Source organism: Enhydra lutris, unplaced genomic scaffold (genome assembly GCF_002288905.1).
Source record: "Enhydra lutris kenyoni isolate GAN:26980312 unplaced genomic scaffold, ASM228890v2 scaffoldscaffold6, whole genome shotgun sequence".
Lineage (NCBI taxonomy): Eukaryota > Metazoa > Chordata > Mammalia > Carnivora > Mustelidae > Enhydra > Enhydra lutris.
The window spans coordinates 24,779,192-24,793,099 of record NW_019154090.1 but is presented as its reverse complement, the minus strand read 5'-3'; the positions used below and the strand labels follow the sequence as shown (position 1 = coordinate 24,793,099).

General features: G+C 38.9%; 1 protein-coding gene across 6 annotated transcripts in view; it reads left to right on the top strand.

Moving 5' to 3' along the window:
* Positions 1-13,908, top strand: part of LOC111141619 (CBFA2/RUNX1 translocation partner 2) — a 180,362-nt gene that overhangs the window by 129,503 nt on the left and 36,951 nt on the right. For all 6 annotated transcript variants that reach the window (XM_022494322.1, XM_022494321.1, XM_022494320.1 and 3 more), the window contains exons 2-3: positions 2,076-2,219; positions 6,440-6,681. In XM_022494322.1, coding sequence (XP_022350030.1) covers positions 2,102-2,219; positions 6,440-6,681 — 360 coding nt within the window. In that variant the 5' untranslated portion in view covers positions 2,076-2,101. The remainder of the gene's footprint in view (positions 1-2,075; positions 2,220-6,439; positions 6,682-13,908) is intronic.

The window sequence follows — 13,908 nt, the reverse complement described above, 5'->3', positions numbered from 1 at the left end:
GTAGGCAGAGAGGCAGGCACAGAGAGGGTGAAGGCTCCCTGCTGAGCAGAGAGTCTGATGCGGGGCTCGATCCCAGGACCCTGAGATCAAGACCTGAGCTGAAGACAGAGGCTTAACCCCTGAGCCACCCAGGCGCCCCAGAGACCTTTTTTTTTTTTTGTTTAAAAAAAGCTCAGTGCAGTGCTTAAATCCCCAACCCTGAGATCAAGACCTGAGCTGAGATCAGAAGTTGGATGTTTTTTTTTTTGTTGTTTTTTTTAAAGATTTTATTTATTTATTTGACAGAGAGAGATCACAGGTACACAGAGAGGCAGGCAGAGAGGCAGGCAGAGAGAGAGGGGGAAGCAGGCTCCCCGCTGAGCACGGGGCTCTATCCCAGGACCCTGAGATCATGACCTGAGCCGAAAGCAGAGGCTTTAACCCACTGAGCCACCCAGGCGCCCCAGAAGTTGGATGCTTAACTAACTGAGCCACCCAGGTACTCCAGCCTAAACCTATTTATAATGTCATTAAGTCTAATCTGTGTGATTTCTCTTTCTTAAATTTGTTGTCCACTGTTAATCAAATAGCTGCTTATCAATTGTCCCCATGGTGAAGTAGCTTGTGCCTAGTTTAGATTCAGCTCTACTTTTCATCTTTTGAGATAACTATATATCATAAATGATATTTACATTGCTATTGTCAAGGATGTTGACTCCATCTTTTTTCCCCTACCTACTGTAGTTGATATATGTAAAAATTTAGTACTTTATCATTTATTTATATATAACTGATTATGATTCTATTTCCATAGCCATGCCATTGAATCCTACTGGTCTAGATAGTCCCTCGTTCCCCCACCCACCCCCGTCAATTTGATTGATTTGTAAAGAGAAGTAAAAAAAGAATGCAGCTGACATTAGCTGATCTTGTAACCTGGTTTCTTCCTTTCTCAGCTACTATCCTCAATATTAACTTTTAGGTCATGTTACCCCTTGACCTTGCTGGCTTGTTTTAGTTTCCTTTGATTGCCATAATAAAGTTCCACAAATTCGGTAGTTTAAGACAACAATAATCTCTCACTTTTCAGGAGGCCAGAAGGCCACAGTCAGGGTGTAAGTAGAGTTGATTCCTCCTTGGAACCTCTGAGGAAAAATCTAGTCCATACCTGTCCCCGAGCTTCTGGTTGTTGCTAATAGTCCTTGACATTTCTTGGCTTTATAGATGGTACCGCTCCGGTCTCTGCCATCATTGTCCCGTCACATTCTCATTGTGCAGCCATGTCTTCTTTGGGTAGTCTTCCCCTGTGAATGTTTCTTTTCAACTCTTCTTTTAAGCATTTGTTCATAATGGATTTAGAGCCCACCTACATGCTCTTTTCCTCTCAAGATCCTTAAGTACATCTTCAAAGACCCTTTTTCCAAATAAGCAAATGTTCCCAGTTGAAAGGATTAAGAGGTATAGTAGACCCCCACCCCCATCCCTTATCCCTAGGGAATACATAGATCCCAGGGGATAGCTGAAACTGCAGATAGTACCAAACCATATCTATATATAATATTTTTTCCTATATACTTGTAATAAAGCTTAATTTATAAATTAGGCACAGTAAGAGGTTAAGGTTAACAACAGTAAGTAATAATAAAATAAGACAGTTGTAACCATGCAGTGTAATAAAGGTTATGTGAATGTTGTTTCTCTTTCATTGTCTCTCTCCCTCTATCACAGTGTCTTATTGTACCACACTTACCCTTCTTATTGTGATGGTGTGAGATAATAAAATGCCTGTGTGATATGACATAGGCGTTATGGTCTAGTATTAGGCTGCTGTTGATCTTCTGACTGTACATCAGAAGGAGACTCGTCTGTTTCCAGACCATGGTTGCCATGACTGCAGATAACTGGAAGTGTGGAAAGTGAAACTTGGCTAAAAGGGAACTACAGTTGATACCTTGTGTGGGCTACCATTCAGCCTGTTAAAATAAGCATCTTCTTCACTTCTCAGTCTCTAGGAAAATGTTTATATTTGAAATTATTGTCACGATTTTTATTATCTTATAGAAGACTCTGACCTCCATTACTTTTATTCTCTGTAGTTGGTCCTGAGAAAAGAGTGCCAGCAATGCCTGGATCTCCTGTGGAAGTGAAGATACAGTCAAGATCCTCACCTCCCACCATGCCACCCCTGCCACCAGTAAATCCTGGAGGACCCAGGCCAGTGTCATTTACTCCTACAGCATGTGAGATCTCTTCATGTACTTGGGTTTGTGGTTCAGACTGACATTTAGATCTAAGTGACTGTTTGCTGTTAAGCCTTCTGTGTATACTATTCAACATTTTCAAAATAAATGTTAAGATATTTTATATAGGGCACCTGGGTGGCTCACTTGGTTAAGCTACTACCTTTGGCTCAGGTCATGATACCAGAGTCCCGGGATCGAGTCCTGCATCAGGCTCCCAGCTTCGTGGGGAGTCTGCTTCTCCTTCTGACTTTCTCCCCTCTCTTGCTCTCTCTTACTCTTTTTCTCTCTCTCTCAAATAAATAAAATCATTTAAAAAAAAAAAAGATACTTTATATATATAAACACACATGTACATAGACATACACATATGGTTATTTCTTTTAGAAATTTGCTTTTGCCCTCTGAGAACAGTGCTTCGCTAATTTAGGCATTTGGAAATTTAGTGATCTAAATATTGTTTTCATACTTTGGCTGGTATGTAGCTATTTTAATTTCTTGGCTCTAAAATGAATTTAAATTATTATATTGAGAGGTGCCTATGTGGCTCAGTTGGTTAAGTTTCTGACTCTTGATTTCTACTCAGGTCTTGATCTCACATTGGTGAGTTCAGGCCCCAATAGCCTACTTGAAAAAACAAATTATTATATTGATTTATAGGAGTCAAAGTAACTTTCATATAATTACCAAACAACTTCTAAAAGTATGCTTGGGCTATCATGGTAAGGCTTTTTTAATTTTTAAGGAAGGGGTAAGGAGGGGATGGACAGAGGGAGAGGGAGAGAGAGAATCTTAAGACGGCTCCGTGCCCAGCATAGGGCTTGACCTCACAACCCTGAGAACATGACCTTTGCCAAAATCAAGAGTCAGAGGCTTAACCAACTGAGCCACCCAGGTGCCCTGGTAAGGCTCTTTACAAAAGAGAATGAGTATTGTGTTAAGTTTGCCGGGGTTGCCATAACAAAATACCATAGACTGGATGGCTTAAACAACAGAAATTTTTTTTTTTTTTTCACAGTTCTGGAGTCAAGAAGTCCAAGATCAAGGTGTCAGTAGGCTTGATTTCTTCTGAGGCCTCTCTCCTTGGCTTGCAGATAGCTACACTTCTACTGTGTCTTCCCATGACCTTGCCTCTGCACATGTATACCAGCTGTCCTTTCCTCGTCTTATAAGGACAGTAGTCATACTGGATCAGGGACCACCCACATGACCTCATTTAACCTTTAAAAACTCTTGTCTCCAAATACAGTCACTGGGGATTAGAACTACAACATAGGAATTTGTGGGGGACATAATTGGGTCCCTAAGAATTATATTAACCAGTAAATACATAATAGATGTTCAGCTTTACTAGTCATCAAGGAAATGCAAACTAAAACCCAATATAATACTGTCTTCATCTGAAAGAATGTTCAAAATAGAAAAGAATACCAAGTTTTGGTGAGCATATGTGGCATTACCTGAACACTTCATACATTGTTTGAGTATGAGAAAATTATTTGGTAGTATTTAACAAAGTTGAATCTTCAGAAACCCTTTAACTCCGCAGTTAGTCCTACACGTGTGTATACTTAAACAAACAAAAATCAGAAGAAAACCCGGTGTAGAATCTAAACATACGTATATACATGTCTCAATTTTAATCTGAGTTTTTCTGCCTTTCCATGTCCATACCTCCAGTGCCTCATGACTCTGTTACAGATACTTTGCCTCATAAAGCAGAAGACACTTGCTATTTGTGGAGTGCCCACAGTGCGTCAGAGTACTGTGCTAGGTGCTGTATGCATTTTCTTTTTTAAATGCCGTTACATAAGTTTACACAATTATTTTTGCTCACACATTTGTGGGGTTTGCTTTTGTTATTTTAAAAGACAAGAATCTAGGAAGTACAGCTTTAACAGAATCTTTGATTATTATATTTCCAAAACATTTGAAATTGAGTGCGTGGCAACTACAGCAGTCTGAGCCAGAGAGAATGAAATAAAGTTTTATATCCTTTTAAAAATTCTGTTTATATCTTTAAGTTATACGTCCTTAGATAAAGTTACTGTCTTGAAATGAACAGTTAAACCTAGACTACCATTCACATTTCAAAATAACAGACAGTAGGAATATGTATATGCAAACTCAGCCCTTTTTAACCTCCATATTTGACTGCTTGGTGGTAGATCTGTTTTATTTTGGAAAATGTGCTTATACACTTGAACAAAAGAGACTGAAAAAGCCTGTCTGGTTGTCAGAGTGGCTAAAAAGCACAGTCATGTATTATTTTTATGGGTTTCTTTCAAGGGGGCAGTTCTTCAATGGCACTTGAACTTTCTGTGAACACAGAGAAATAGCAGATCATTGCAACTAATTTTCTGGATTGCTGAGGTTGAGTGTTAAGCTTTCCCTTCCGCTAGTTCTAGTGATCTCTCTTAATGGAAGGTAAAGAAGAAAATGCAACCTCGCTTTCTTAGCCTGTTGTTGTTTCATGAAGTGGATCATTCAACAGTTTTTCCCTCAATACTTATACTTCGCTAGCTAATGAACAAAACCCATGTATATATGGCATAGGCAGTTTACAAAACTTGACTAATTACACTATATACAGATTTATAACACAGTATTCATCAAGAAGTACACAGTCTGTTAAGACAGTGCAAATATAGAGAGAGATAATAACATAGTGGAAGCATCTATAGGTAACACAGAGAAGAGTTAAAAAATCTACCAGGGTTTACCTTAATGTGCAGCAACAGAAGCTGTTAAAGAATGTTTCTTTCTTTCTCTCTCTCTCTCTCTCTCTCTCTCTCTCTTTTTTTTTTAGATTTTATTTATTTTTTTGAGAGAGAGCATGAGCAGGGTAGGGGGTGGGGAAGGAGAGGGAGAAGCAGACTCCCTGCAGAACAGGGAGTCTGATGTGGGACCCTCGGATAAGGATAATGATAATGATAATCCCAGGACCCTGGGATTATGACCTGAGCTGAAGGCACACCCTTAATTAAGCAACTGAACCACCCAGGTGCCCAAGAATATTTCTTAATACAGGTGATCTCTGAGCATACATAACATGAGGAAGAGTTTGCCAGATCAAATTTGAATCAGGGTCAGTCAAAAAGTAGGAGCAATAGGGCTGGCTGACCAACTATGACTGGCATGGAGGAAGAAGGGAAGTGGAAGATTTTTCATGATTAAAGACTTGTCATTGAGCCCAATATAAGTGTAAATGTCAGTTCTAAGTTGGGTAAAGATTAAATAATTGGGCTCTTTAAATTTGGCTTAAGTCTTGACTTAAATTGTTTTTGTTTTTAGACAATGTTTTAGTTTTACCTTCTAGACTTTCAAGCCTGTATATGATTAAGTGAAAATCTACTGACACTTAGGCACCAGGTAATTTTATTTCACTGTTCAGTGAAGGAGAAATTTACTTAATACCTCCAAGAACTTAGCTTTAAGGTGGTGTTCCAAATTAAAATCTAGCAACAAATGACTGAGAACAATGGGAAAATGGAATGTTGGTGTCCTGTGTAGTGTCTGTAACATGCTTTATTGAGTGACCAAGAATTTGGCAACATTTATATAGCACTGCTGGGGCACAGAGAAACTGCTGGGCATGAATATTCTGAATGGTCCATGAAATACATATCTCAGTGCAGGAATAGGTCATTAAATCTATAGCCTAGAAAACCGTTTCTCCAAAAACAAACAAACAAACAAACACCACATTTTTCACTTAAACAGAACTCTGGTTTCTGTTCGCATGCTACATTGTAACTGACAATGTAGCATGTATTGTAATGTACAATGTAACTGACTCCTTAACTTCTTTAGAACCCTAACAGTAGGAAGGAGATGGAACATAAAAGATGTGTGCATGTGTCCAGTCAAAGGAAATATGTGTTGTACCAGATCAATCTCATGCAATACCTGTTGCAGGAAATCTTAACACTACCTACCCCTGCCCATAGCAACTGTAGTTAGATATCCATTCTCTGTATTCATAAAACACTCCATACTCTATTTTAACACGTTTTGTTATTCTGTTACCATTTTTTGCCTGGTAGTCTGTCTCACTATGTAGTAGTCTCATTGAAGGCAGAAACCGTTCTTATATACTCTTAATATGTGCTTTACAAAATTCAGATGAATAAACGACAGTTAATGCAAACAAGAAGAAATTCACAAAGGTCCATGTGATTTGCACTTACACAGTCTTTCATTTTGGCTTTCTTTTACAGTAAGCAATGGCATCAACCATTCTCCTCCTACCCTGAATGGTGCCCCATCACCACCACAGAGATTCAGCAATGGTCCTGCCTCTTCCACATCATCTGCACTAACAAATCAACAATTGCCAGCCACTTGTGGTGCTCGGCAGCTCAGCAAATTGAAACGCTTCCTTACCACTCTGCAACAGTTTGGCAATGACATCTCACCTGAGATTGGGGAGAAGGTGCGGACTCTTGTTCTAGCACTGGTGGTAAGTATAGTGTTGCTGTCCACAGCTACTTAAGTATGTGGCTCTGATCCCCAGCTAGCAAACCTGTAACCACATGGCAAAATCTATAGACTAATACAGTTATGTAACTTGTATGGAAGTATAGAACTGTGGGTTTCAATTATGGATAACAGTGTTTATTCAAGAAACAAATCTAGAATGTTTACCTTATTTCTTAGGGTGTTGATTTAATTCCAATAAGTAGCTTTGAATTTGTCTAAAGACTGAGTTTCAACAGGCCACTGAGGTTCAACCAAGTTAATATAAGGTTTTGTAACTTCATATATTTGTCATATATTCAGGGTCCAGCATATTGTTTCCAAACCTAAGAGAAAAGAAAAGCAGGGAGTTTAATTTTCAGAACAGTAATTTGTAAAATTATAAGTCTCATAGTCTAAATAGTATCAAAGGCATGACATTCTTCATCTCCTCAGCAAATGGACTTTTCTTTAGAATTTTCAGTGTACACATAATTTTTCTTACTATAGTGAGTGAGGTAATGATGTTCTAACATAGACATCTGGGTGGGGTTTGACTCTTAGTGTATATAAGGAAAGTACTGACAGTTCAGTATTTTTGTAAATTGAATTCTTCAAGATATACCTCTTGAAAAAGTACCCTGTGGTCGTGCATGTTGACCTTTACAAGTCACAGTACTAAGCCTTAACGTTGTAGTTCTCAGTGTAATCAGGGACTCCTGGGATTTCCCCAGACCTCTCCAGGAAGTCCAGGAGGTCAAAATTATTTTCTTCCCCCCACTCTTTTTTTAAGATTTACTTATTTATTTTAGAGAGCCTGAGTGGGAGGGACAGAGGGAGAGGGAGGGAGAATCTGAAGAAGACTCTGCTGATCCCCAAACCCAGTGTAGGGCTCAATTTCACAACCTTGAGATCAGGACCTGAGCCAAAACTGAGAGTCAGATGCTCAACCAACTGTGCCATCCAGGTGCCCTTGTTTTCATAATAATACTAAGATGTGGATCAACCTGGTGCACAGTCAGTTAAGCATCTGACTCTTGATCTCGCCCTGCATTAGGCTCCTCACTGGGCATGCAGCCTACCTAAAAAAATAAAGTAATAGTACTAAGATGTTACTTGTCTTTTCATTCTTACTTTATCCTGAGCATATCGTGGAATTTTCTAGAAGCTGCATAATATAGGTTGATGCAGTGGATTAAATGCAGAAGTAAATAGCAGAACACAGGTGTCTTTTCATAACCTAGATATTAAAAAAACTTGCAAAACTGTAATGACAGTGCCGTTCTTACTACATTTTTGCGAAAATAAATTATTTTGAAATGGGTTAGTAAAAGATAGTTTTCAAGTACTCAACTTTAAATTTTTAATATTGGGATTACTGATATATATAACCCACATGAATTAGAGGGAGTTTGAGGTTTAGAAGTGGAAGAACTGCTAACCTTGGGGGCACCTGGGTGGCTTAGTCAGTTAAGCATATGCCTTTGGCTCAGGTCATGATCCCAGTGTCCTGGGATTGGGTTCCCTGCTCAGTGGGAGGCCTGCTTCTCCCTCTCTTGCTTCCACTCCCCCTGCTTGTGCTGTCTCTCTGTGTCAAATAAATAAATAAAATCTTAAAAAAAAAAAAAAACTTAAAAATAAAGAGAATTGTCACCTTAAAAGATTTCTCAGTCTTAGTTTAGAAGAGACAACTTTCATACAAGGCAAAATACAATAAATTACTTTTTCATCATTTCAGATTCGATCCCTTTTGTATTTTAGAGCTGAGGTTGTTCGTTTTCATAGGTATTTTATTACAGGAATATGCCACAGTTTGTACTTTTTGCTCTTGATGCACATTGGAGTTTGAGTTTTGATACAGTGTCAGGACCTCAGAACCACTCAGGTTCTGAGATTTGTTAAATGAATTCATAGGACTTCGCATATAGTTGTACTCACAACTAATATTTATTACATTATGTAAGCGTAAATTTACACAGCTGGATTATACAGGAGATCCGGGAATCCATAAAGGAGATTCCATACTGATGGAATCTGGAGAAATCTATCTGCAGGTTTCCTTATGCTTTTTCTCTTAAATGAATGATCACACAGCTCACTCTTCCCCCAGCAATGAAAATGCAGCAACATATGTGTGATGTTTTTGCCTAGGGAAACCTATTAGAGACTTAGTGTCCAAGGTTTTTACTAGTATCTGGGTACATAGGCACTGTTTGCCAGCACCTACTGAAATTTCAGATTTCCAGAAGGAAAATCCGTATTCAGCAGAAACCACATTGTTTGCAAAAACAGTCTCTGCATAGTCAGCCACCTTTATCAGTTAGGAAAGCTTTTTTTTGGGGGGGGGGTTGGTTTTTTGTTTTGTTTTGGGGGAAAAATTGTTTCTGGTCCAATTTTACACTAATGAATCTAGAGTAACAAAATTGGACTTAATTATCAAAGTGAGTTTGAACGTAATTGGAAGCAAAGTCTTACACATCAGAATGTCATACTATTCTAGCAACAGATTACTTTAAGTGAGCCTATGGTTGAAGGTAATTTAAGAGTAGAAGGAAAAAATGATAAGGGCACCTGTGTGGCTCAGTTGGTTAAGCAGCTGCTTTCAGTTCAGGTCATAATCCTAGGGTTCTGGGTTCGAGTTTTGCGTTGGGCCCTCTGCTCATTGGAGAGCCAGCTTCTCCCGCTCCCTCTGTGATCTCTCTCATTTTCACTCTCTCAAATAAATAAATCTTTAAAAAACAAAAAAGATGGACCTCATTTGCAAAAATAAAAAAATTTAGTACAGAAATATTTATATGTAGGCGTAGCCAATTATCTACTTTAAATGGCCATGCTTGGGTTATTTTTCTCATGGTGTCATTAGTAGGTGGTAAAAATCCATGTAAAAAATTTTACCAACTTACCCATTTTTAAGTGTGCAATTCAGTGATATGAGTGTATCCATGTTTGTGCAAACATCACTACTATCCACCTCAAGAACTCTTAATCAAACAAAACTGAAATTTCATGCCATTAAATAATAACTCCCTATTCTTTCCTCCTTAATTCCCATCAACCATCATTATACTTGACTACTCTAGATACGTCATTTAAGTAGAATCATACAGTATTTGTCTTTTTATAGCTGACTTACTTCACCAAGCATAGTGTCCTCAGGGTTCATCCATGTTGGGGCACCTGGGTGGCTCAGTCATTTAAGTGGCTGCCTTTGGCCCAGGTCCTGATCCCAGAGTCCTGAGATAGAGTCCCGAATTGAGCTTTCTGCTTATCGGGGAGTCTTTTAGGGGAGTCTGCTTCTCCCTCTGTTTTCTCCCTGCTTGTGCTGTCTCTTTCTCTCTGACAAATAAATAAAATAAAATCTTTAAAAAAAAAAAAGTTTCATCCATGTTGTAGTGTTTGTCAGATGTTTCTACTTTCTTATGGCTGAAAATACTCCATTGCGTGCATGTGCCATATTTTGCTTGTCCATTCGTCTTCTGTTGCATCCCTCTGATACTTCTAACTTTTTGGTTAGGGATGCTTTTATATCCATATGGGAAACTGTTTATCAGCCGAGTTATAGGTGCCAGCCAGTGACCCAGTCTTAGAAGCACCCTTTTTTTAGGTTATCAGTTTTAAACCTGCTGTATTAACTCTTTTCTGTATAGCACCATTGCAGATATTGTTGCTGTAAGCATTCTTACATTGCAGTGCAAGCATCTCACTGATCAATGGAATTGGGATTTCATAAGTTATGCCTATATACCAATTCAGTATATAAGGCCATTGGTTTTCCTATGTGTTATACTAATTTATACTCTCATATACTGGCATTTTTATAAAGATTAGTGACCCAGTCTGTTCAGGCTGTTAGATACCAAACACGGGGTGAGTTATAAACAACAGTCATTTACCTTATAGTTCTGGAGGTTGGTAAGTGGTGCCATAGATTTTGTATTCAGTGAGAGCCTACTCCTAACTCTTAGGTGGCAGTCTTGTAAGTGTGTCCTCACAGGGCCAAAGGAGCAAGGGAGATCTCTCAAGCTCCATCTCTTAAAAAAAAAACAAAAAAACAAAAAACAATTTCCTTTATTTATTTGACAGAGTGAATACAAGCAGGGGGAGTGGGAGAGGGAGATGTAGGCTTCCCGCTGAGCAGGGAGCCTGATGCAGGCTTGATCCCAGGACCTTGGGAATCATGACCTGAGCCAAAGGCAGATGCTTAATCAACTGAGCCACCCAGGTGCCCTTCAGGGTCTCTTTTGTAAGGGCACAAATGCCATTCCTATGAGCTCTGCCCTTGTGACCTAATCATCTACCAAAGGCTCCACCTCTAAATATGAACACATTGGAGAATTACAGGTTTCAACCTACAGATTTTGAGGGGTCACAAATACTCAGAATGTCTAGAGCAATTGTTATTGAAACTATAAATTTATTTGGAGAAGATGCAGAAAAAGAAATGTTCATTAAAATAATACCCATTCGGGGCGCCTTCGTGGCTCAGTGGGTTAAAGCCTCTGCCTTCAGCTCGGGTCGTGATCCCAGGGTCCTGGGATCGAGCCCCACATTGGGCTCTCTGCTTGGCAGGGAGCCTGCTTCCCCACCCCCCTTCTCTCTCTGCCTGGCTCTCTGCCTACTTGTGATCTCTGTCAAATAAATAAATAAAAATCTTTAAAAAGTATGGTTAAGATTTAGGCAGGCAGATGTAAATGGAACAGTTGTTCCATGTGGAGGAGACTTCATTCGGCAAGTAAGAAAAGACTACAGTTAGGTACCTGGAGTATAGTTCACCTGTGTGAATTTCATATTTCTGGTACGTAACAGGTAGTGTGCTGGTAGTCCCTAACTGTACCAGGAGGCAAACATGCTCAAATTTCTAATGCAAGATAGAGGAGAATGTTCCATATTCCACGAAGACTACACATTCTGGAGGGCAGTTTGGCAAATTCCAGGTACCTTAAACTAGGTAGTTCCTCTGACTAAGTATTTTCTCACTATGAAATTCATCCTAAGAAGATAATCATTGTAGGGGCACCTGGGTGGCTCAGTGGGTTAAGCCTCTGCCTTCTGCTCAGGTCATGATCTCAGGGTCCTGGGATCAAGCCCTGTGTCAGGCTCACTGCTCAGCAGGGAGCCTGCTCCCCACCCCCACTCCCCCACCCCCACCTACTTGTGATCTCTCTTTCTCTGTCAAATAAATAAATAAAATCTTAAAAAAAAGAAAATAATCATTGTACACCAAGATTATTGGTTCCAGTATTTATAATGACCAAAAAAAAAAAAAAAAAGAAAGAGTAAAAAAATCAAAAACAGCTAAATGTTCTGTAAAATCCTATGTAAATTGCAGTACATCAGTTCAGACGGATATCACATGGTCATGAAATATCAAGGCACAACTTGAAGGTATAGTTCTTCATATTCCTCCTGACAAATAGAGCAAGAAATCTTGAACATTATATATAAAACAAAAATAATGAATATTCTGAAAGGTAGCAGATATGCTAGTGACCTTGTGACCCAAGGTAGTACGTAGCAGTGAGTTCTCTAAGTTCCCTGTTTTCATCATACATCCAGAACTGTGGTCTGTAAAAGCTAGTAACACAGAAACACTTAAGAGCACAAACTACAACAATAACGAAAACCCTTTTTTCTGCCAGAGGATCAAGAAAGGAGCAACCAGATAAGATAAAAATCTTACAGACAATATGTGCACTATGGCAGCCAATACCTTAGGAAGAACTGCAGTAATGGATATAGCCTTCCCTTTCCCATCAGAGACCCATTGGGGAACCCAAACTCCTACCCCTTGCCAGCAATAATGTATCCTTCTTCACCTCTCCAAATCAATAGAGGTTGAGTGGGGAACCTGGGATTATACCCTAAAAAGGATTCTCCTTTTTCCAGTGGTGCAAGTATCAGAGGAGGATTCCAAAACCGAAATCAGAGATAAGATCCAGAGTCTTATAACATAGAACCCAAAATGTCCAGGATACAATAGAAAATGACTTATCATACAAAGAACCAGGACCATCTCAACTGGAATAAAGGAAAAAAAAAAAACAAAAACAGTCAATCAACAGATATCAACTAAGCTGACACAGATGTTTGCACAGCATCATAAAATGCTCCAGTGAGAATTATGAACACAAATGAAAAAATACAAAGGCTCTGCAGATTAAAAAAAAGAAGATAGAAAAAAGTAAGTGGAAATTTTAGAACAAAAATAAGATAAAAATAGCAGTGGACTCAATGGTAAGAAGGAGAGGTAAAACAATGGAAAATAATTACTATTCTATGCAATAGAGTGAAAAGGACTTAAAACAAAATGAACAAAACCTCAGGGACCTAAAAGAATAAAGCAGAAGATCTGAGTCACAGTAGGACAGAAGAAAGTATGGGGCTGAAATAATGACTGAATTTGCTGAAATTTGACAAAAGACCTAAATCTACAGATTGAAAAAAGCAAACAGACCTCAAATAAGACCCCCCCCCCCGAAGACAAAATCTTGAAAGCAGCAAGAAGGAAACTCTTACCTATAAAAGAAAAAGTCTAGTGACAGTGGCATTTTTCAAATGCTGAAAGAAAAGAACTGTCAACCCACAATACTACATACATCAAAAATACACTTCTGGAGTGATCAAAATATTCTCTTAGTTGAAGTAAAACTAAGAAATTGTTTCTAAGCAGACCTCCCCAAAAAGAGTGGCTTAAAGAAGATCCTGAAATAGAAAATGAGAAAAGAAGCAATCTTTTTTTTTTTTTTTTTGGTTTTTAAAATTTATTTGTGAGAGAGCACAAGTCAGGGGAGTGACAGGCAGAGGCAGAGAGAGAAGCAGGCTCCATGCTGAGCAAGGAGTCCAATGTGGTACTCGAATCCAGGACCCTGGTATCATGACCTGAGCAGAAGGCAGCAGCTTAACTGAGCCACCCAGGCTCCCGAAAAGAAGCAATCTTCAAATATCACAGTAGATGAAGGAAAAGTGGAAAGAGCAGAAACAAAAGTCAGTACAGTAGATTTTCCTTCTTGAGTTTCCTAAACTGTGGTGGTTGAAGCAAATTTACGACATTATCTGTGATATGGTTTTGTGTGTGTGTGTGTGTGTGTGTGTGTGTGTGTATAAAGGAAATATTAAGACAATTATATTCTAAACCAGAAAGCATAAAGGCAGACAAGGTTTCTACACTTCCGTATCTTTTTAGGTAATTATTTATTTGAGAGAAAGTGAGTGAGAGCATAAGCAGGGGAGC